This window comes from Leucopleurus acutus, assembly GCF_964270905.1.
Source record: "Leucopleurus acutus genome assembly, chromosome: 17".
NCBI lineage: Eukaryota > Metazoa > Chordata > Mammalia > Artiodactyla > Delphinidae > Leucopleurus > Leucopleurus acutus.
Window position 1 is genome coordinate 38,182,205 of NC_139159.1, and position 23,223 is coordinate 38,205,427.

Consider the following 23,223-nt stretch of genomic DNA (forward strand, 5'->3'; position numbering starts at 1 on the left):
ACACTTTAGTACTTTAATAGTTTTTTATTGTGGAACTACTAGAGACCAGGAGGCAATTGGAGCTCATGCTGGGGACCTAGACATTGGCCACAGACATTTTTTGGAACCCATTCTACCACAAAGTGCTGGCAAGTGCCCTCTTGGAATCCTCTGTCTAGCTTTTTAGCAATGGGACCTGACCTACTGACAAGTCTGTGAAACCAGTACTAGCAGATCTCAAGAAACAAAAATATCCAGTTGGAGAAAACAGCCCCACCTACCAGGAGGCTGGTTGCATTAGGACACACACCAAGACACATAATTAAAATACAAAAATTAAAGAGACACTATTAAAAGCAGCAAGGAAAAAGCAACAAGTTACATACAAGGGAACTCCCATAAGTCTATCAATCAGTTCACTTTTGAGGAGGAACACTGCAGGCTGGAAGGGAGTGGCATGATATATTTTAAGTGATGAAAGGGAAAAACCTACAAGAAACTCTATCTGGCCAGGCTTACTCCAGATTTGAAGGAGAGATGAAAATTTTTACAGACAAGCAAATGCAAAAAGAGTTCAGCACCACCACACCAGTTTTACAAGAAATGTTAAAGGAACTTCTCTAAGTGAAACACAATGGCCCAAACTAGAAATATTAAAAGTATAAAAGGAAAAATCTCATTGTTAAAAGCAAATTACAGTAAAGGTAGTAAATCAACCAGATATAAAGCTAAGAGGAAGGTTAAAAGACATAAGTAGTAAAATCATACCTGTCCACAATAAATCCCTTATCTAAGGGATACAGAAGACAAAAATATGTAAAATATGATGTCAAAAACAGTAAATTTGATGTGGGGGGCAGTAAAAATGTATGGTAGTTGAAATATATTTGAAATTAAGAGATCAGCCTCTTAAATGAATCATAGATACATACATACATACATAGATGGCTACATAGAAACCTTACAATAATCACAAACCAAAAATCTATAATAGATACACAAAAAATAGAAAGGAATACAAACATAACCCTTACAATTGTCATTAAATCACCTTGGAAGAGTGCAAAAGAAAAAGTAATAAAGAACTGCAAAAACAGACCAAAAACAATTAACAAAACAGCAATAGGTACATACCTATCAATAATTATAAATGTAAATGGATGAAATGTTCTAATCAAAGGACATAGAGAGGCTGAATGGATTCAAAAACAAGACCTATATCTATGCTGCCTATGAGAGACTCACATCAGATCTAAAGACACACAAAGACTGAAAGTGAGAGGATGGGAAAATGTATTCCATGCAAAAGGAAATGAAAAGAAAGCCAGGGTAGCAATATTTATGTAATAAAAAATAGACTTTAAAACAATGATTGTAACAAGAGACAAGGAAGGACATTACATATTGATCAAGGGAACAGTCAAAGAAGAGGATACAGCAATTATAAATATATATGCACCCAACATGGAAGCACCTAACTACATAGGAAATATCAACAGGCATAAGAAGAGAAACTGACACTAACAAAATGTAAGAGCCTTTGACACCCTACTTAGATCAATGGACAGATCATTCAGACAGAAAATCAATAAGGAAACATTGGCCTTAAATGACACTTTAGGACAAATGTCCATTTCATCCCTAAACAACAAAACACACTTTCTTTTCAAGTGCACATGGAACATTCTCCAGGATAGATCACATGGTCAGTCACAAAACAAGTCTCAGTACATTTAAGAAAATTGAGATCATGTCAAGCATATTTTCTGACCACAGCACTCTGAGACTAGAAATCAACTAAAAGAGAAAAACTGCAAAAAACACAAACACGTGGAAGCTAAACAAAATGCCACTAAAGAACCAAAGGTTCACTGAAGAAATCAAAGAAGAAATTTAAAAATACCTGGAGACAAATGACTATGAAAATATAATAATCCAAAATCTATGAGATGCAACAAAAGGAGTTCTAAGAGGGAAGTTTACAGTGATACAAGCCTGCCTCAGGGAACAAGAAAAATCTTAAATAAGCAACATAATCTGACACCTAAAGGAACTAGAAAAAGAAGAATAAAAGAAACCCAAAGTTAGTAGAAGGAAACAAATCATAAATATCATAAATATCAGATCAGAAAGAAATTAAATAGACTAAAAAAAAGATAAATGAAACTAAGAGCTGTTCTTTGAAAAGGAAAACAAAATTGATAAACCTTTAACAGTCTCATCAAGAAAAAGAGAGAGAGGGTCTAAATCAATAAAACAGAAATGAAAGAAGAGAAGTTACAGCCAACATCACAGATATACAAAGGATCATAAGATATTAATTACTATGAACAATTGCCAATAAAGTGGACAATTTTGAAGAAAGCTTATGTCTAGAAACATACAATCTCTCAAGAGTGAACGAGGAAGAAATAGACAATATGAGCAGACCAACTACTCTTAATGAAATTGAATCAGTAATAAAAAATACTCCTGACAAACAAAAGTTCAGGCCTCACAGATGAATTATACCAAACATTTAGAGAAGAGTTAACACCTATCTATTGCAAACAATTCCAAACAATTGCAGAGGGAGAAACATTTCCAAACTTATTCTAGACCAGCATCACCCTGATGCCAAAACCCAAAAAGATATCACAAAAAAATAAAATTACAGACCAATATCACTGAAGAACATTAATGTTAAAATCCTCAACAAAATTTTAGCAAACCAAATTCAACAATACATCTAAAAGTTCATACGCCATGATCAAGTGAGATTTATCCCAGGGATAGATATTATCAATCCATGTGATAAAACATATTAACAGGTTGAAGAATAAAAATCATATGATCATCTAAATAGGTACATAAAAACCTTTTGACAAAATTCCACATTCATTTATGATAAAACTCTCAACAGAGTGGTTATGGAACACACATACCACAACATAATAAAGGGTCATATATGACAAGCCCACAAGTAACATCATACTCAATGGTGAAAATCTCTAAGAACAAGATCAAGAACAAGACAAGGATGTCCAATCTTGCCACTTTTATTCAACATAATATTGGAAAACTTAGCCAAAGCAATCACACAAGAGAAAGAAATTAAAAAAGATCAAAATTGAAATGGAAGAAGTAAAAAGTCACTGTTTGCAAATGACATGATACTGTACATAGAAAATCCTGAATACACTACCCCAAAACTACTAGAACTAATCGATGAATTTGGTAAAGTTGCAGGATACAAAATTAATACATAGAAACCTGTTGCATTTATATACGCTAACAATGAACTATCAGAAAGAGAAATTAAGAAAATAATCCCATTTAAAATCATATCAAAAAGAATAAAAAACCTTGAAATAAATTGAACTATGAGGTAAAAGACCTGTACTTGGAAAACTATAAGACACTGATGAAATAAATTGCTGATGACACAAACAGCTGGAAAGATATACCATGTTTCTGGGTTGGAAGAATTAATATTGTTAAAATTATCATACAAATCAGGGCAATCTACAAATTCAATGCAATCTCTATCAAAATACCAATGACATTTTTCACTGACCTAGAACAAATAATTCTAAAATGGCAAGGAAATGCAAAAGACACTGCATAGCCAAAATAATCTTGAGAAAGAACAAAGCTGGAGGTATCACATGCCCTGATTTGAAACTATACTGCAAAGCTACAGTAATCAAAACAATATGGTACTGGCACAAAAACAGACAAATAGATCAATGGAAGAGAATAGAGAGCCCAGAAGTGAAACTACACTTATTTGGTCAAATAATCTATGATAAAGTAGGCAAGAATATACAATGGGCAATAGACAGCCTCTTCTATAAATGGTGGTCAGAAAACTGGACAGCTACATGCAAAATAATCAAACTGGACACTCTCTCACTCTGTGCACAAAAATAAATTCAAATGGATTAAAGAGTTAAATGTGTGACCTAAAGCCACAAAGCTCCTAGAAGGAAACACAGGCAGTAGGCTCTTTGACATCAACCTTAGTAAGTTTTATCAATCTTTCTCCTCAGGCAAGGGAAATAAAAGCAAAAATAAACAAATGAAACTGAAAAGCTTTTGTCCTGTGAAGGAAACTATCAACAAAATTAAAAAGCATTGTACTGAATAGGAAAAGATATTTGCAAATTATATGTCTGATAAGGGCTTAATACCCAAAATAACAAAGAATTCATACAACTCAACATCAAAAGAGCAAACAACCCAATTAATAATGGGCAGAGTATCTGAATAGACACTTTTCCAAAGAAGACATACAGATCACCAACATGTACTTGAAAAATATTCAACATCAAATCATCAGGGTAATGCAAAGCATAACCACAATGAGGTGGTTATAACCCTGTCAGAAAGGTTATTATCAAAAATACAATAAATAACATGTATTGGTGAGGATGTGGAGAAAAGGGAACCTTCATGCACTGTTTGTGGAAATGTAAACTGGTGTAGCCACTGTAGAATACAGTATGAAGATTCCTCAAAAAATTAAAAATAGAACTAATTCCACTCCTGAAGAAAACAAAAACACCAATTAGAAAAGATATATGCATGGTCTCTCAGACCCACCCTGGTGTAACATGTGAGGGCACTTACACAAAATATGAATACCAGGAGGCAGGGGTCAGGGGCCACCTTGGAGGCTGGCCATTAGACTCCAGAGTTTGAATCACTCAATAACATTTGCCTCAGTTTACACATATGTAAAATGGGAATAATAGTAGTATCTGCTTTTTACGACTAAAATAGCTAATATATTTTAAAAGTTAAGAATGTATTTAAGATATTTATGAGTGAATTATAGGACATCTGTCATTTTCTTTAAATACTCCAGAAAAAAAATTGAGGGAGGAGAATGATGGTGGTCAATAAAACATATATAGCAAAATGTTAAAATGTTGTTGATAATGATTTAAAGTAGGCAATACATACATAAAGTTTTTTAATGATCTTTAATTTTTAAAAAAAAAATTATTGATGTATGGTTGATTTACAATGTTGTGTTAATTTCTGCTGTACAGCAAAGTGACTCAGTTATATATATATATATTCTTTTTCAGATTCTTTTCCATTATGGTTTATCACAGGATATTGAATATAGTTTCCTGTACTATACAGGAGGACCTTGTTGTTTATCCATAATGATCTTTTCTTTATTTCTTAAGTTTAAAATTTCCCATAATAAAAAGTTACATAATTTTTTACATAAAATGTTTATAGCAGTACCTGGAACATAGTAAACAGTCAATAAATGCTGGTTATTATTTTTGGAAAAAAGAAAATATATATGCAGCCCTATGTTCATTGCAGCATTATTTACAATAGTTAAGATATGGAAGCAACCTGAGTGTCTATTGATAGATGAATTGATAAAGGATGTGATATATATACATAAATATACATGAATATTAGCCATTAAAAAAGAATAAAGTCTTGCCACTTGAGACAACATGAATGGACCTAGAGAGTATTATCCTAAGTGAAGGAAGCAGACAGAGAAAGACAAATATTGTATGGTTTCACTTATACGTGGAATGTAAGAAACAAAACAAATTAACAAACATAATAAAACAGAAACAGATGCAGAGAACAAACTGGTGGTTGCCAGGGGGAGGGAGTGGGGGGAGGAAAGAAATAGGTGGGGGAGATTAGGAGGTATAAACTTACGGTTGCAAAATTAATGAGTCATGTGTATGAAATGTATAGCGTGGGGTATATAGTCATTACTTATATAATATCTTTGTATGGTGACAGAACTTAACTGGACTTATAGTGGTGATTATTCTAAATGTATAGAAATACTGAATCACTATGTTGTGTAACAGGAACTAACAGTGTTGTAGGTCAATTATACTCCCAAAACAAACAAACTCATAGAAAGAGAGATCAGTTTTGTGGTTACAGAGACAGGGTGTTGGGGAAGGGGGAATTGGAGGAAGTCAGTCAAAAAGTACAAACTTTCAGTTACAAGGTATATAAGTACTAGGGATATAATGTACTACATGGTAAATATAATTAACACTGTGTATATTATATATGAAAGTTTTTAAGAGAGTAAATTCTGAGTTCTCATCACAAGGAAAAAAATTTAGTTTCTTTAATTTTGTATTTGTATGAGATGATGGATGTTCACCAAACATATTATGATAATCATGTCCTGATGTATATAAGTGAAATCATTATTCTGTATACCTTAAATTTATACAGTGCTATATGTCAGTTATATCTCAATGAAAATCCAGGAAAATAAATAAATAAATAAAATATATTTTTCCAGAAAAATAACAATTATTTCTTTTAATCTGTTTAAAGACAAAATCTGACAATCATTGCTAATATTTGGTTGACTACTTCAACAGTGTAGAATCTATAAGAGAAAATACCATAACTACATATCATCTATTAATATAACAATACAGATTGGGGAATAACTGTATTTACCTATTTAAAAACTTAAATATTACCAAAATATTAATACTTTTTTTCATCTTTTCAGCAACGTTGACACAGAAGAACTATGTGGTAAGTTTATTTAAAGCCAATCAAACCCATTACTTGCTTTAGAATAAAAAAGAACACTGTCTTACATATTTCTACAAACCCTGAAATTAATGTCATAGATTAGGAGTTCTGGAATAAAGTAAAAGATAGTTGAGATCTCAAGGAATTTATCTTTATCCATGAGTTTTGTTCAAGCATGTATTTCACTGAAGAAAGAGTTGGCCCTTATTAATTTGTTCATAGCAGGAGAATTATAATTAGTACAATAAGTTTCACAAGAATATATTCCACCAGCTTGAATATATTTTTAAAGTGTTGTTTAATACAACTTCATTATTCACTTCAAATATATTGTGCAGAGGCTTTGGTTACTTTTTTGCAAAGCTGATCCCTTGATATGTAAAAACAACTTTGTCCCATACCTTGCCTAAACCATTCTGGAATGTCACTTGCAAAACAAATGATTCAGTGGGGAGAGATGTCTTAACAAATTCCTGATTTAGTGGCCTCTTCATTTACTTTCTTCGTTTTTGTGGGTGGAAACAAAAGTAATAGGCTAGAAATATGAAAAGGCAAATACTTTTGAGATTTATTCTTCGTTCTCAAAAATTTGTCTTCTCTAATAGTAGAACTAGATTAAAGACCTATTCTATATTTATTTTGAAAGATTTGACTCTGATTTTCCTGCATAATTTTAGTTAGGGAACTAGTTAAGGGGTTTTAATTCAACAGAATTGCTCTATATCTTTAAACCCAGTGATTGTACTCCTAATTCTGTGTTATAATACTCCCTCTCAGTTCAAGAATATGCATTTTAATTTCCAGAGTGAAGTTTCATTTTTCATTATTTTGTGAATATAAAGTAAACATATTCTAATCAAAATGGATTCTAATTAAAACCAAAGTTTTCAGTGCTAGCAAATTAAATATGTAGACTCACACCCAGCAAAAATACTCCCTTTTATGTGGGAGGGGCAGTGTTTGATTGACATGGAAAATGGATTTCTTGTGCTCTTTAGTAGAAGTCAATTAACAGGTCCAAGTATCTAAAACTTTCATTCTGTTGCTTTTATTTAGTTTATCAGTTTACTAAATTATGGACCTAGAATTCAAAATACTTTAATAAATCCTTTATTAAAATAAAGTATAGATATTTCTTATTTTATTTATGAAAGTAATATTTAACTATTTTTTTTTAAATTTAGCAACACAGAATTATATAGGGGTATAAGAGAAAATGTCAAAGGCTCTCACTCACTTCTCTTTCCCCTGGTACTGATCTCCACTGCTAACTTCTTGGAATGTATCCTTCCAAACATTTTTACACATGTAATGACATTGATATATATGAGTATGTTTTTTTCCAACAATGTGTATACTATATGATCAATACAAGTGCACACTGTTCTATATCATTTTATTACAAAGGATGCATAGTGTCCCATTTACCTTAAAATTTTTAACCAAATCCCTTTCAGTTGTTTTGGGTTTTCAGGTTGTTTCCAAATTTCCACTGGGACAAACAACACTGAAGTAAATATCCTTGTTTGTATTCTCTTTGCACTCTTATACAAGTAGTTCTGTAAGATAGATTCCCAAAAGTGTAGTTACTTGGTCAAAGATTCTTCCAGTGTGCACGCCCAGCAGCAGTATATAGGCAAGTCAAGATTACTCACTTTCCTAAATAGCAGCTTTAGGCCATAACTTATTCCGACCAGTCAATACATAACTTGACTTTAATTAGGTAATTGTGTATGAACTTTAGCATTGGGTCTTTGGTTTCCTATTTGTGCCATCTTTAGCTATGATCTAAAATCTATTGGGAGCAAATTTATTACTTTCCTGATCTTACACAGCTTATAACTGTTTTTGTACTCTTACCCAATTTTTTATTAGTGTATAATTGCTTTACAAAGTTGTGTTAGTTTCTGCTGTACAAAGAAGTGAATCGACTATATATATATATATCCCCTCCCTCTTGGACCTCCCTCCCACCCCACCATCCCACTCATCTAGATCATCACAGAGCACCGAGCTGAGCTTCCTGTGCTATGCAGCAGGCTTCCACTAGCTATCTATTTTACATATGGTAGTGTATATATGTCAGTCCTAATCTCCCAATTCATCCCACCATCCCCTTCCCCCTCTGTGTCCACATGTCCATTCTCTATGTCTGCAATTCTGTTCCTGACATGGAAATAGGTTCTTCTGTACCATTTTTCTAGATTCCACATATATGCATTAATATATGATATATGTTTTTCTCTTCCTGACTTACTTCACTCTGTATGACAGACTCTAAGTCCACCCACATCTCTACAAATGACCCAATTTCATTCCTTTTTATGGCTGAGTAATATTCCATTGTATATATGTACCTCATCTTCTTTATCCATTCATTTGTTGTTGAACATTTAGGTTGCTTCCATGTCCTGGCTATTGTAAATATTGCTGCAATGAACATTGGGGTACATGTGTCTTTTGAATTATGGTTTTCTCAGGGTATATGCTCATACTGGGTCATATGCTAGTTCTATTTTTAGTTTTTAAAAGGAACTTCCATACTGTTCTCCACAGTGGCTGTATCAATTTACATTCCCACTAACAGTGCAAGAGGGTTCCCTTTTCTCTACACCATCTCCAGCATTTATTGTTTGTAGATTTATTGATGATGGTCATTCTGACCTGTGTGAGGTGATACCTCATTGTAGTTTTGATTTGCATTTCTCTGAATATTAGTGATGTTGAGCATCTTTTCATGTGCCTCTTGGCCATCTGTATGTCTTCTTTGGAGAAATGTCTGTTTAGGTCTTCTGCCCAGTTTTGGATTGTGTTGTTTGTTTTTTTGATATTGAGCTGCATGAGCTCTTTGTATATTTTGGAGATTAATCCTTTGTCCGTTGCTTCGTTTGCAAATTTTTTTTCCCATTCTGAGAGTTGTCTTTTCGTCTTGTTTATAGTGTTCTTTGCTGTGCAAAAGTTTTTAATTTTAATTAGGACTCATTTGTTTATTTTTGTTTTTACTTTCATTACTATAGGAAATGGGTCATAAAAGATCTTGCTGTGGTTTATCTCAGGGAGTGTTTTCCCTGTGTTTTCCTCTAAGCATTTTATAGTGTCCAGTCCTACATTTAGCTCTTTAATCCATTATGAGTTTCTTGTGTATGGTGTTAAGTAATGTTCTAATTTCATGCTTTCACATGTAGCTGTCCAGTTTTCCGAGCACCACTTATTGAAGAAGCTGTCTTTTCTCCATTGTATATTCTTGCTTCCTTTGTCAAAGATAAGGTGACCACATGTGTATGGGTTTATCGCTGGGCTTTCTATCCTGTTCCATTAATCTGTGTTTCTGTTTTGTGCCAGTATCATACTATCTTGATTGCTGTAGGTTTGTAGTATAGTCTGAGATGATGAAGTCTGATTCCTCCAGATGCATTTTTCTTTCTCAAGATTGCTTTGGCTATTCGAGGTCTTTTGTGTTTCCATACAAGTTGTAAAATTTTTTGTTCTAATTCTGTGAAGAATGCCATTCGTAATTTGATAGGTATTGCAGTGAATCTGTAGATTGCTTTGGGTGGTATAGTCATTTTCACTTTATTGATTCTTCCAATCAAAGAACATGGCATATTTCTCCATCTGTTTGTGTCATCTTTGATTTCTTGCACCAGTGTTTTATACTTTTCTGCATACAGATTTTTGCCCCCTTAGGTAGGTTTATTCCTAGCTGTTTTTTTCTTTTTGTGGCAATAGTAAATGGGATTGTTTCCTTAATTTCTCCTTCTGATCTTTTGTTGTTAGTGTATAGGAATGTGAGAGATTTCTGCACATTAATTTCATATCCTGCAACTTTACCAAATTCATTGATTAGTTCTCATTGTTTTCTTGTGGCATCTTTAGAATTTTCTATGTATAGTATCACGTCACTTGCAAACAGTGACAGTTTTACTTCTTTTCCATTTTGTATTCCTTTTATTTCTTTTTCTTTCTGATTTGCATGGACAGGACTTCCAAAACTATGTTGAATGAGAGTGGCGAGCGTGGACATCCTTGTCTTTTTCCTGATCTTAGAGGAAGAGATTTCAGTTTTTCAGCATTGAGAATGATGTTTGCCGTGGGTTTGTCATATATGGCCTTTACTATGTTGAGGTATGTTCCCTCTATGCCCAGTTTCTGGAGAGTTTTTATCATAAATTGGTGTTGAATTTTGTCAAAGGCTTTTTCTGCATCTATTGACATGATCATATGGTTTTCATTCTTTAATTTGTTAATATGGTGTATCATATTGTTTGATTTGCGTACATTGAATAATCCTTGCATTCCTGAGATAAATCCCACTTGATCATGGTGTATAATCATTTTAATGTGTTGTTGGATTCTGTTTGCTAGTATTTTGTTCAGGATTTTTGTGTCTATGTTCATCAGTGATATTGATCTGTAATTTTCTTTTTTTTGTGATATCTTTGTCTGGTTTTGGTATCAGGGTGATGGTGGCCTTGTGGAATTTAGAAGTGCGCCTCCTCTGCAATAGTTTGGAAGAGTTTGAGAAGGAAAGGTGTTAGCTCTTCTCTAAATGTTTGGTAAAATTTGCCTGTGAAGCCATCTGATCCTGGACTCTTGTTTGTTGGAAGATTTTTAATTACAGTTTCAATTTCATTACTTGTGATTGGCCTGTTTATATTTTGTCATTCTTCCTTGTTCAGGCTTGGAAAGTTGTACCTTTCCAAGAATTTGTCCATTTCTTCCATGTTGTGCATTTTATTGGGCTATAGTTGCTTTTAGTAGTCTCTTATGATCTTTTGTATTTCTGCTGTGCCCATTGTAATTTCTCCTTTTTCATTTCTAATTTTATTGATGTGAGTCCTCTTCCTTTTTTTCTTGATGAGTTTGGCTAAAGGTTTATCATTTTATTTTTTATCTTCTCAAAGAACCAACTTTCAGTCTTAGTGATCTTTACTATTGTTTTCTTTGTCTCTATTTCATTTATTCTTCTCTGATCTTTATGATTTCTTTCCTTCTACTACCATTGAATTTTTTTTGTTCTTCTTTCTCTAGTGGCTTTAGCTGTAAGGTTAGATTGTTTATTTGAGATTTTTCTTGTTTCTTAAGATGAGGTTGAAGTTCTATAAACTTCCCTCTTAGAACTTCTTTTGCTGCATCTGATAGGTTTTGGGTCATCATCTTTTCATTGTCATTTGTTTCTATGTATTTTCTTTTGTTTCCTCTTTGATTTCTTCAGTGATCTCTTGGTTATTTAGCAGTGTACTGTTTAGCCTCCTTGTGTTTATGATTTTTACAGGTTTTTCCTGTAATTTATTTCTAACCTCATAGTGTTGTGGTCAGAAAAGATCCTTGATATGATTTCAATTTTCTTAAGTTTTATGAAGGTTGATTTGTTCCCCAAGATGTGATCTATCCTGGAGAATATTCTGTTTGCACTGAGGTGAAAATGTCTTCTGCTGCTTTTTTGTCAAACGTCTATAAATATCAATTAAATCTATCTGGTCTATTGTGTCATTTAAAACTGTGTTTCCCTATTTATTTTCTGTCTGAATGATCTGTCCTTTGGTGTAAGTGGGGTGTTAAAGTCCCCCACTATTATTGTGTTACTGTTAATTTCCTCTTCTATGGCTGTTAGCACTTGCATTATGTATTTAGGTGATGCTATGTTGGGTGCATATTTATAATTGTTATATATTCTTCTTGGACTGATACCTTGATCATTATGTAGTGTCCTTATTTGTCTCTTGTAAAATTCTTTATTTTAAAGTCTATTTTCTCTGACATGAAAATTGCTACTCCAGCTCTCTTTTGATTTCCGTTTGCATAGAATATCTTTTTCTGTTTCCTCACTTTCAGTCTGTATGTGTCCCTAGGTCTAAAGTGGGTCTCTTGTAGACAGCATATATATGAGTCTTGTTTTGTTTTTGTTTTTTGTGGTACGTGGGCCTCTCACTGTTGTGGCCTCTCCCATTGTGGAGCACAGGCTCCGGACGTACAGGCTCAGCAGCCATGGCTCATGGGCCCAGCCGCTCCGTGGCATGTGGGGTCTTCCCGGATCGCGGCACGAACCCGTGTCCCCTGCATCAGCAGGCAGACTCAACCACTGTGCCACCAGGGAAGCCCTGAGTCTTGTTTTTGTATCCATTCAGCCAGCCTGGGTCTTTTGGTTGGAGCATTTAATGCATTTACATTCAAGGTAACTATTGATATGTATGTTCCTGTTACCATTTTGTTAATTTCTTTGGGTTTGTTTTTGTGGGTCTTTTTCTTCTCTTGTGTTTCCTGCTTAGAGCATTTCCTTTAGCATTTGTCATAAAGCTGGTATAGTGGTGCTGATTCTCTTAGCTTTTGCCTGTCTGTGAAGTTTTTGACTGCTCCTTCGAATGTCCATAAGATCCTTGCTGGGTAGAGTAATCTTGGTTACAGATTTTTCCCTTTCAACACTTTAAATGTGTCCTGCCACTCCTTTTGGCCTGCTGAGATTCTGCTGAAAAATCTGCTGATAACCTTATGGGGATTCCCTTGTATGTTATTTTTTGCTTTTCTTTGCTGCTTTTAATATTTTTTCTTTGAATTTAATTTTTGTTAGTTTGATTAATATGTGTCTTGGTGTGTTTCTCCAAGGGTTTATACTGTTTGAGACTCTCTGCACTTACTTGACTTGAGTGGCTATTTCCTTTCCCATGTTATGTAAGTTTTTGACTATTATCTCTTCAAATATTTTCTCATACCCTTTCTCTTTCTCTTCTTCTGGGACCCCTGTAATTCGAATGTTTGTGCATTTAATATTGTCCCAGAAGTCACTGAGACTGTCTTCAATTCTTTTCATTCTTTTTTCTTAATCTATTCCTCAGCAGTTATTTCCACCATTCTATCTTTCAGCTAACTTATTTGTTCTTTTGCCTCAGTTATTCTGCTATTGATTCCTTCTAGTGTATTTTTCATTTCAGTTATTGTTTTGCTCATCCCTATTTGTTTGTTCTTTATTTCTTCTAGTTCTTTGTGAAACATTTCTTGTAATTTTTTATCTGTGTCTCCATTCTATTTCTGAGATTTTGGATCACCTTTACTCTCATTACTGTGAATTCTTTTTCAGGTAGGTTGCTTATTTTCTTTTCATTGATTTGGCCTTGTATGTTTTTACCTTGCTCCTTCGTCTGTAACATATTGTTTTGTCATCTCATTTTTTTTTTTTGAGGTACATGGGCCTCTCACTGTTGCAGCCTCTCCCATTGCAGAGCACAGGCTCTGGACACGCAGGCTCAGTGGCCATGGCTCACAGGCCTAGCTGCTCCGCGGCATGTGGGATCTTCCCGGACCGGGGCACAAACCCGTGTCCCTGCATCTGCAGGTGGACTCTCAACCATTGCGCCACCAGGGAAGGCCTGTCATCTCATTTTTTTGATGGGTGGGGCTGTGTTTCTTCTTACTGGTTGTTTGGCCTGAGGCCTTCCTTACTGGAGTTTGCAGGCAGTTGACTAGAGCCAGGTCTTGGTGCTGAGATGAGGACCTCCAGGAGACCTCTCTCCAATTAATATCCCCTGGGGTCTGAGGTTCTCTGTTAGTCCAGCAGCTTGGACTCGGCGCTCCCACCAAAGGAGCTCAGGCACTACCCCTGGCTTGCTTATCACTGAATTCCTTAACTGAGATTTGGCACTTTATTTTCACCTTGCAGAGCTATTCTCAGAAGACACATAGAATGTAGTTTCAGACCCTCTTGAGTGGTTCTTTTAAAATCTTGAATATCTTCTGTTCATAAACCAGTGCAGTTGCACTTCTCTCTCAACCAAAAAGTTCTCTCTACTCTTACTCATTTTTATTGAACTATTTTGCAAATCTTCAACTTGGTATGTGAATATTTTAAGATACTTATGGATGGGTGATGAATAATTGCAATGAAAGTTCATATAGCTAGAGTGCTTGATCTGAAAGCATATAGAAAGCTTTATGAGCAGGTTTGAATATATTCAGTAGTCTAAGTTTTCATCTAGTTAGTTTTTGCCTACCAATTACTTTAAAAGTTAGCTAAATTCGGTAAATAAGATTGATAAAACTGAGGAATCTCCCATAAGAATTGTATAAGCCTTATATGCAAGGTTCCTTTAATTTGTTGTGCCCAAATTCCCCCTAGTCAGACTGCCTAGGAGCACCACCTTGCATTGCCAGATCCTGGGCAGTGCTGAGGGACTTGTGCCAGCTGAGTCTGGGTACTAGAAAATCAAGTCTCTACTCCAGACTTTTAGAGCTGTGACTACTTGGCACATTTATAAAATCACCTAAAAGAGTTGTAGAACAGTTTGAGTGACACTGATCTGTATCCCCTCAAAATAACTCATTCTTAGATTTTCGACTGTTGCCTTTATTCACAACATGGGTGTTCTAACTCTCTTTTTTTGTCTTGGTCATCTCAGTTATTTTCTTTCCTATCTAATACAATTCTTGGGAAGTTACAGCAAGGTACACACTGTGGGCCTCATCTAAGCTCATGAAAATGCTTTGTGAGATTAGTTCCCAGTGTGATCTTTGTGGAAGCTAGTTCTCTGGTTCTGACTTGGAATTCTTGGGTCAGATCCAAAAACTCAACAACTTGGAGGACTGAGATGCAGAATAGAAGAAAACTCTGTAATCTGGTGATATGACACCACCAATTAAGTACAGTAGTGAAGGAGGAAGGGAGAAACTAACCTTTGGTTAGCATTTCTTTTTCTTGTTTTGGCCACGCAGCTTGTGAGATTTTAGTTCCCTGACCAGGGATTGAACCCGTGCCCTCAGCAGTGAAAGTGCAGTCCTAACCACTGGACAACAAGGGAATTCCCTTGTCAGCATTTTAATAGAGAAGATGTTACATTGAACATCCATGAGGAGATAATTTCCTTTCTGACAGATAATTTATTAAATGCATCTGTTTATAACTCTTGCTCTATTTTTTAATTATACTCAATACCCAGACTCTTACTTTTCAGAACCTCTTCTCTTAAACTGAGGAGAATTGGTTCTCACACATTTCCATATGTGCTATACAGTTCTCTTTTGCTCTTGCCCATGAAACCCTATTGGTTTTCAAATTGGCCCTTGTACACAGAGGGCACAGGGAAACCAAAGAAAGAGGCAGACCACTCCACATTGGTAGGTGGCAGGTTTAGTAGACAAGGGAACTTACCCTTCCATACAAGGTTTACATACAAGGCTTATCTTGGGCAGGTAGAAAACGAGTAGATCTCTGCACCCTCCCACCAGAATCTTAAGTTTATATAGAGGTCTTAACTGGATTTAGTCACATACAACAACGTCCAGATTGCTCTCTCAAGGTAGTGTCCTTGAAAATGGCTCCCACTGTGGGAATGTTGGGGAAAGCATACACTCCAAGGACAGGAAACTGGATGAGGAGCCTCCAATTGCCCAGGTATAACTTGCAGTTCAACCAGTGGTCATGTCCTCTACATTACCTTCTCCAAACCCACATATAGGTTTCAATAAAAGTAGGTCTTTTCTCCTGGAGATTATCCCAGTTACAAAGGACAAGAGTTTGAAAGAGTAAATATTTGTTCTAAATTTTTCTCTGTCTAATGCTAAACACATTTGCCCAGCTCACATTGGTTACATGATTCAAATAAGGAACATGAGTCATAGTAATAGGAATAAAACGTTAATTAGTTCAAGCTTAGCCACTTCCAAAGCCACCCCTGACCTTCCCTCCCTGCTTGCCATATTTTGGGGTATAAAGATATACTGCTGAAATTTCAGGCTCCTACCCACTACCACCTCAAAGCTTTGATATGACCTATGGTCCTTTTTCTGTGACTAACTTACTCCTGGCAATTGATTCTACTCTTGTCTCTCCTGATGGTGTATCACCAGTATTCCCCAAACCTTCCATAGTGTGTTCAGATAACACTTTTAATAGAAAAAATTGAGGATGTCATTCTCCTTTTCAAAATTGCTCCATGGCCCCCCATTGCACGTAGTGGTTCTCAAATCTAATATGCCATATAATCTCCTAGTGAGCCTGTAAAAACAAAAAGAAAGAAAGAAAAATGATGAGGCCTGGGCCTCAGCTGAGATTCTGATTTAATAGATGAGAACTATCAATAATATTCATTTCTAACAAGTATATCAGGGCAGTGCTTCTCAAACTTCAATGTGCCTATAACTCACCTGGGGGCTTATTAAAATACAGATTCTGATTCAGTATGTCTGAGGTGGCATTCTAACAAGTTCCCAGATGCTGCTGATGCTGCTGGTCTACAGGCCAAATTTTGAGCAGTGAGGCTCTAGGGAATTCTCTGGAGGATCTGATGAAGATGGTCAGAAACACTGACCTAGACTTCAGGATAAAACTTAGAGCACCTAGCAAGGAATATTTCCAAATATTCAGCTTCCTCTCTCATAACTGATTTGTAGCATCCCGCTTCCTTGCTGTCTCTTCTCCTTAAATATCTCCCAATCCTGTCCCTTATATCCTACCAATGCTGAACAACACATACTCCTACAAACATGAGAAGATATCATCTGCTTCCATGCCTTTGTTTACCCTCCCTCTGATTATCCAGCAGATTGCTATTTATCTGTTAATTCAGGCCTTGTTGATGTGTCCTCTGTGAAGCTCTCTCTGACTTACTCCACATGAACTTGGGCGTTCTTTGCTCTGTATTTAAATTGCACACTGTACCTGGCTTTTGAACCATTGTCTTGAAAAATGATCATGTGTATGGCAGTTGCTTGTTGGAGTTTTTATTTCCCTTACCTACCTGATTGTAGTCTTCTTAAAATAGAGGCTCTGTCTTTTTATCATTGTATTCCAAGTTCCTAGTATAGCATTTGACACATAGAAGGCACTAAGCATGTGTGTTAAGTCATGGAATGAGTAAATGAACCCTCATCATGATGAAGTGAAGAGGGAATTATCTCCTTTCATCTATATTAAATGTCCCTGACTTTTCCACCTAACTTCCCTCTTTGAGTTCATTGGACCCCTACTCGCCCTGGCACATGTCCTGCAGTGTGTAACTTTAAAACAGTTTGAATGACACTGCACTCTACCACCTCAAAATAAACATTACAATTAGATCCACAACTTAAGCTCTTGTTCAGAGCTTGGGTGTTGTAATTCTCTCTTCTCAGTTACTTCCTTTGTAATTGGGGAGTGATTTTTTTTTTCCTAACTACTTTGAATAGGTGAGAAGAACAAATGAAAGGAGGGAAGGAAGGAAGGAAGGAAGGAAGGAAGGAAGGAAGGAAGGAAGGCTACATAGTCACCTCTGAATCCTCTAATTATTGTCTTCTCATGTACTTTATCAGCACATGACTGCATAGATTTGATTTCAAATTGGAAAGGCAACTTATGTTCTTTCCAGGGATCTTTACTGATTGAGCCAAATATCTTCCATATGAATTGAAATATTTATTTTATTTATGTTTTAATTGAAGTATAGTTGATTTACAATATTGTGTTAGTTTTAGGTGTACAGCATAGAGATTCAGTATTTTTGCAGATTATATTCCGTTATAGGTTATTAGAAGATAATGGGTATAATTCCCTGTGCTATATATCTTTGTTGCTTATCTATTTTATATAGAGCAGTTTGTATCTGTTAATCCCATAACCCTAATTTGCCCCTCCCTGCTTCTCTCTCCCCTTTGGTAACCTCAAGTTTGGTTTCTATGTCTGTGAGTCTGTTTCTGTTTTATATATAGATTCATTTGCATTATTTTTAGATTCATACATAAGTGATATCATATACTATTTTTCTTTCTCTAACTGACTTATTTCACTAAGCATAATGTTCTCTAGGTCCATCCACATTGCTGCAAATGTCAGTATTTCATTCTTTTATATGGCTGAGTAATGTAGTACTGTGTGTATACACACACACACACACACACACACACACACACACACACACACACACATCTTCTTAAGCCAGTTGTCTGTTAATGGGCATTTGGGTTGCTTCCATGAATTAGTTATTGGAGACAGTATTGCCATGAATATTGGGATGCATGCATCTCTTTGAATTAGTGTTTTTGTTTTTTCTGGATGTATATCCAGGAGTATAATTACTGGATCATATGGTGTTCTATTTTTAGTTTTTTAAGGAACCTCCATACTGTTTTCTATAGTGGCTACACCAATTTACATTCCAACGTGCAGTGTATGACGGTTCTCTTTTCTCCACATCCTCTCTAACATTTGTTATTTGAAGACTTATTGATGATAACCATTCTGACAGGTGTGAGGTGATACCTCCTTGGGGTTTTGATTTGCATTTCTCTAATAATTAGTGATGTTGAGCATCTTTTTATATGTTTTTAACCATCTGTGTGTCTTCTTTGGAGAAATGTCTGTTTAGATATTCTGCCCATTTTTTGATTGGATTGTTTGTTTTTTTGATATTGAGCTTCATGAGCTGTTTGTATATTTTGGATATGAACCCCTTGTCAGTTGCATCATTTGAAAATATTTTCCCCCATTCCATAAGTTGTCTTTATGTTTTGTTCTGGTTTTCTTTGCTATGAAAATGCTTTTAAGTTTAATTAAGTCCCATTTGTCTATTTTTGCTTTTATTTCTTTTGACTTAGGAAACTGTACCAGGAAAATATTGCTATGATTTATGTCAAAGAATGTTTTGCCTATACTCTCTTCTAGGAATTTTATGGTTTAATGTCTTACATTTAGGTCTTTAAACCATTTTGAGTTTATTTTTGTATGTAGTGTGAAGAAATGTACTAATTTCATTGTTTTACATGTAGTTGTCCAGTTTTCCCAGGACCACTTATTGAAGAGACTGTTTTTCCTTCATTGTATATTCTTGCCTCTTTTTTCATAGATTAATTGGCCACATGTGAGTTTATTTCTGCACTCTCTATTCTGTTACATTGATATATGTCTCTGTTTCTGTACCAATACCACACCATTTTGATTACTATAGCTTTGTAGTATAGTCTGAAGTCTGGGACAGTTATATCTTCAGCTTTGTTCTTTTTTCTCAGGATTGCTTTGTCTTTGGGTGTTTTGTGGTTTCATATAAATTTTAGGGTTATTTGTTGCAGTTCTGTGAAAAATGTCCTGGTTATTTTGATAGGGATTGCATTAAATCTGTAGATTGTTTTGGGTCGTATGGCCATTTAACAATATTAATTCTTCTAATCTAAGAGCATTGGATATCTTTCCATTTCTTTGAATTATCTTCAATTTCCTTCATCAACTTTTTATAGTTTTCAGAGTATAGGTATTTCACCTCCTTGGTTGAATTTATTCCTAGTGTTTTTTTGATGTGATTATAAATGGAATTTTTTTTTACTTTATCTTTCTGTTAGTTCACTATTAGTGTATAAAAACAGAATAGATTTCTGTATATTAATTTTTATCCTGCTACCTTGCTGAATTCATTTATTAGTTCTAATAGTTTTTGTGTGGAGACTTTATGGTTCTTTAGATAGAGTACAATGTCATCTGCAAATATTTTTTTTTATGGCTAATATTCCATTGTATATATGTGCCACATCTTCTTTATCCATTCATCCGATGATGGACACTTAGGTTGTTTCCATCTCTGGGCTATTGTAAATAGAGCTGCAATGAACATTTTGGTACATGACTCTTTTTGAATTATGGTTTTCTCAGGGTATATGCCCAGTAGTGGGATTGCTGGGTCATATGGTAGTTCTATTTGTAGCTTTTTAAGGAACCTCCATACTGTTCTCCACAGTGGCTGTATCAATTTACATTCCCACCAACAGTGTAAGAGGGTTCCCTTTTCTCCACACCCTCTCCAGCATTTATTGTTTCTAGATTTTTTGATGATGGCCATTCTGACTGGTGTGAGATGATATCTCATTGTAGTTTTGATTTGCATTTCTCTCATGATTAGTGATGTTGAGCATTCTTTCATGTGTTTGTTGGCAGTCTGTATATCTTCTTTGGAGAAATGTCTATTTAGGGCTTCTGCCCATTTTTGGATTGGGTTGTTTGTTTTTTTGTTATTAAGCTGCATGAGCTGCTTATAAATTTTGGAGATCAATCCTTTGTCAGTTGCTTCATTTGCAAATATTTTCTCCCATTCTGAGGGTTGTCTTTTGGTCTTCTTTATGGTTTCCTTTGCTGCGCAAAAGCTTTTAAGTTTCATTAGGTCCCATTTGTTTACTCTTGTTTTTATTTCCATTTCTCTAGGAGGTGGGTCAAAAAGGACCTTGCTGTGATTTATGTCATAGAGTGTTCTGCCTATGTTTTCCTCTAAGAGTTTGATAGTTTCTGGCCTTACATTTAGGTCTTTAATCCATTTTGAGCTTATTTTTGTGTACGGTGTTAGGGAGTGATCTAATTTCATACTTTTACATGTAGCTGTCCAGTTTTCCCAGCACCACTTATTGAATAGGCTGTCCTTTCTCCACTGTACATTTCTGCCTCCTTTGTCAAAGATAAGGTGACCATATGTGCGTGGGTTTATCTCTGGGCTTTCTATCCTGTTCCATTGATCTATCTTTCTGTTTTTGTGCCAGTACCATACCATCTTGATAACTGTAGCTTTGTAGTATAGTCTGAAGTCTGGGAGCCTGATTCCTCCAGTTCCTTCTTTCGTTCTCAAGATTGCTTTGGCTATTCGGGGTCTTTTGTGTTTCCATACAAATTGCAAAATTTTTTGTTCTAGTTCTGTGAAAAATGCCAGTGGTAGTTTGATAGGGATTGCATTGAATCTATAGATTGCTTTCGGTAGTAGAGTCATTTTCACAATGTTGATTCTTCCGATCCAAGAACATGGTATATCTCTCCATCTATTTGTATCATCTTTAATTTCTTTCATCAGTGTCTTATAATTTTCTGCATACAGATCTTTTGTCTCCTTAGGTAGGTTTATTCCTAGATATTTTATTCTTTTCATTGCAATGGTAAATGGGAGTGTTTTCTTGATTTCACTTTCAGATTTTTCATCATTAGTATATAGGAATGCCAGAGATTTCTGTGCATTAATTTTGTATCCTGCCACTTTACCAAATTCATTGATTTAGCTCTAGTAGTTTTCTGGTAGCATCTTTAGGGTTCTCTATGTATAGGATCATGTCATCTGCAAACAGTGACAGCTTTACTTCTTCTTTTCCGATTTGGATTCCTTTTATTTCCTTTTCTTCTCTGATTGCTGTGGCTAAAACTTCCAAAACTATGTTGAATAAGAGTGGTGAGAGTGGGCAACCTTGTCTTGTTCCTGATCTTAGTGGAAATGCTTTCAGTTTTTCACCATTGAGGATGATGTTTGCTGTGGGCTTGTCATATATGGCCTTTATTATGTTGAGGAAAGTTCCCTCTATGCCTACTTTCTGCAGGGTTTTTATCATAAATGGGTGTTGAATTTTGTCAAAAGCTTTCTCTGCATCTATTGAGATGATCTTATGGTTTTTCTCCTTCAGTTTGTTAATATGGTTTATCACATTGATAGATTTGCGTATATCGAAGAATCCTTGCATTCCTGGAATAAACCCCACTTGATCATGGTGTATGATCTTTTTAATGTGCTGTTGGATTCTGTTTGCTAGTATTTTGTTGAGGATTTTTGCATCTATGTTCATCAGTGATATTGGCCTGTAGTTTTCTTTCTTTGTGACATCCTTGTCTGGTTTTGGTATCAAGGTGATGGTGGCCTCGTAGAAGGAGTTTGGGAGTGTTCCTCCCTCTGCTATATTTTGGAAGAGTTTGAGAAGGATAGGTGTTAGCTCTTCTCTAAATGTTTGATAGAATTCGCCTGTGAAGCCATCTGGTCCTGGTCTTTTCTTTGTTGGAAGATTTTTAATCACAGTTTCAATTTCAGTGCTTGTGATTGGTCTGTTCATATTTTCTATTTCTTCCTGATTCAGTCTTGGCAGGTTGTGCCTTTCTAAGAATTTGTCCATTTCTTCCAGATTGTCCATTTTATTGGCATAGAGTTGCTTGTAGTAATCTCTCATGATCTCTTTTATTTCTGCAGTGTCAGTTGTTACCTCTCCTTTTTCATTTCTAATTCTATTGATTTGGGTCTTCTCCCTTTTTTTCTTGATGAGTCTGGCTAGTGGTTTATCTATTTTGTTTATCTTCTCAAAGAACCAGCTTTTAGTTTTATTGATCTTTGCTATTGTTTCCTTCATTTCTTTTTCATTTATTTCTGATCTGATTTTTATGATTTCTTTCCTTCTGCTAGCTTTGGAGTTTTTTTGTTCTTCTTTCTCTAATTGCTTGAGGTGCAAGGTTAGGTTGTTTATTCGAGATGCTTCCTGCTTCTTAAGGTGGGCTTGTATTGCTATAAACTTCCCCCTTAGAACTGCTTTTGCTGCATCCCACAGGTTTTGGGTCGTTGTGTCTCCATTGTCATTTGTTTCTAGGTATTTTTTGATTTCCTCTTTGATTTCTTCAGTGATATCTTCATTATTAAGTAGTGTATTGTTTAGCCTCCATGTGTTTGTATTTTTTACAGATCTTTTCCTGTAATTGATATCTAGTCTCATGGCATTGTGGTCAGAAAAGATACTTGATACAATTTCAATTTTCTTAAATTTACCAAGGCTTGATTTGTGACCCAAGATATGATCTATCCTGGAGAATGTTCCATGAGCACTTGAGAAAAATGTGTATTCTGTTGTTTTTGGATGGAATGTCCTATAAATATCAATTAACTCCATCTCGTTTAATGTATCATTTAAAGCTTGTGTTTCCTTATTTATTTTCATTTTGGATGATCTGTCCATTGGTGAAAGTGGGGTGTT

The 23,223-nt window shown here is 35.2% G+C and overlaps 1 protein-coding gene across 1 annotated transcript in view; it reads left to right on the forward strand.

The window, feature by feature from the left end:
• NECAB1 (N-terminal EF-hand calcium binding protein 1) overlaps window positions 1-23,223 on the forward strand; it is a gene marked incomplete at both ends in the record, with an annotated part of 279,877 nt that overhangs the window by 135,485 nt on the left and 121,169 nt on the right. Inside the window, one exon of the mRNA XM_082858688.1 lies at window positions 6,491-6,516. Within this exon, the coding sequence (XP_082714814.1) occupies window positions 6,491-6,516 (26 nt within the window). The remainder of the gene's footprint in view (window positions 1-6,490; window positions 6,517-23,223) is intronic.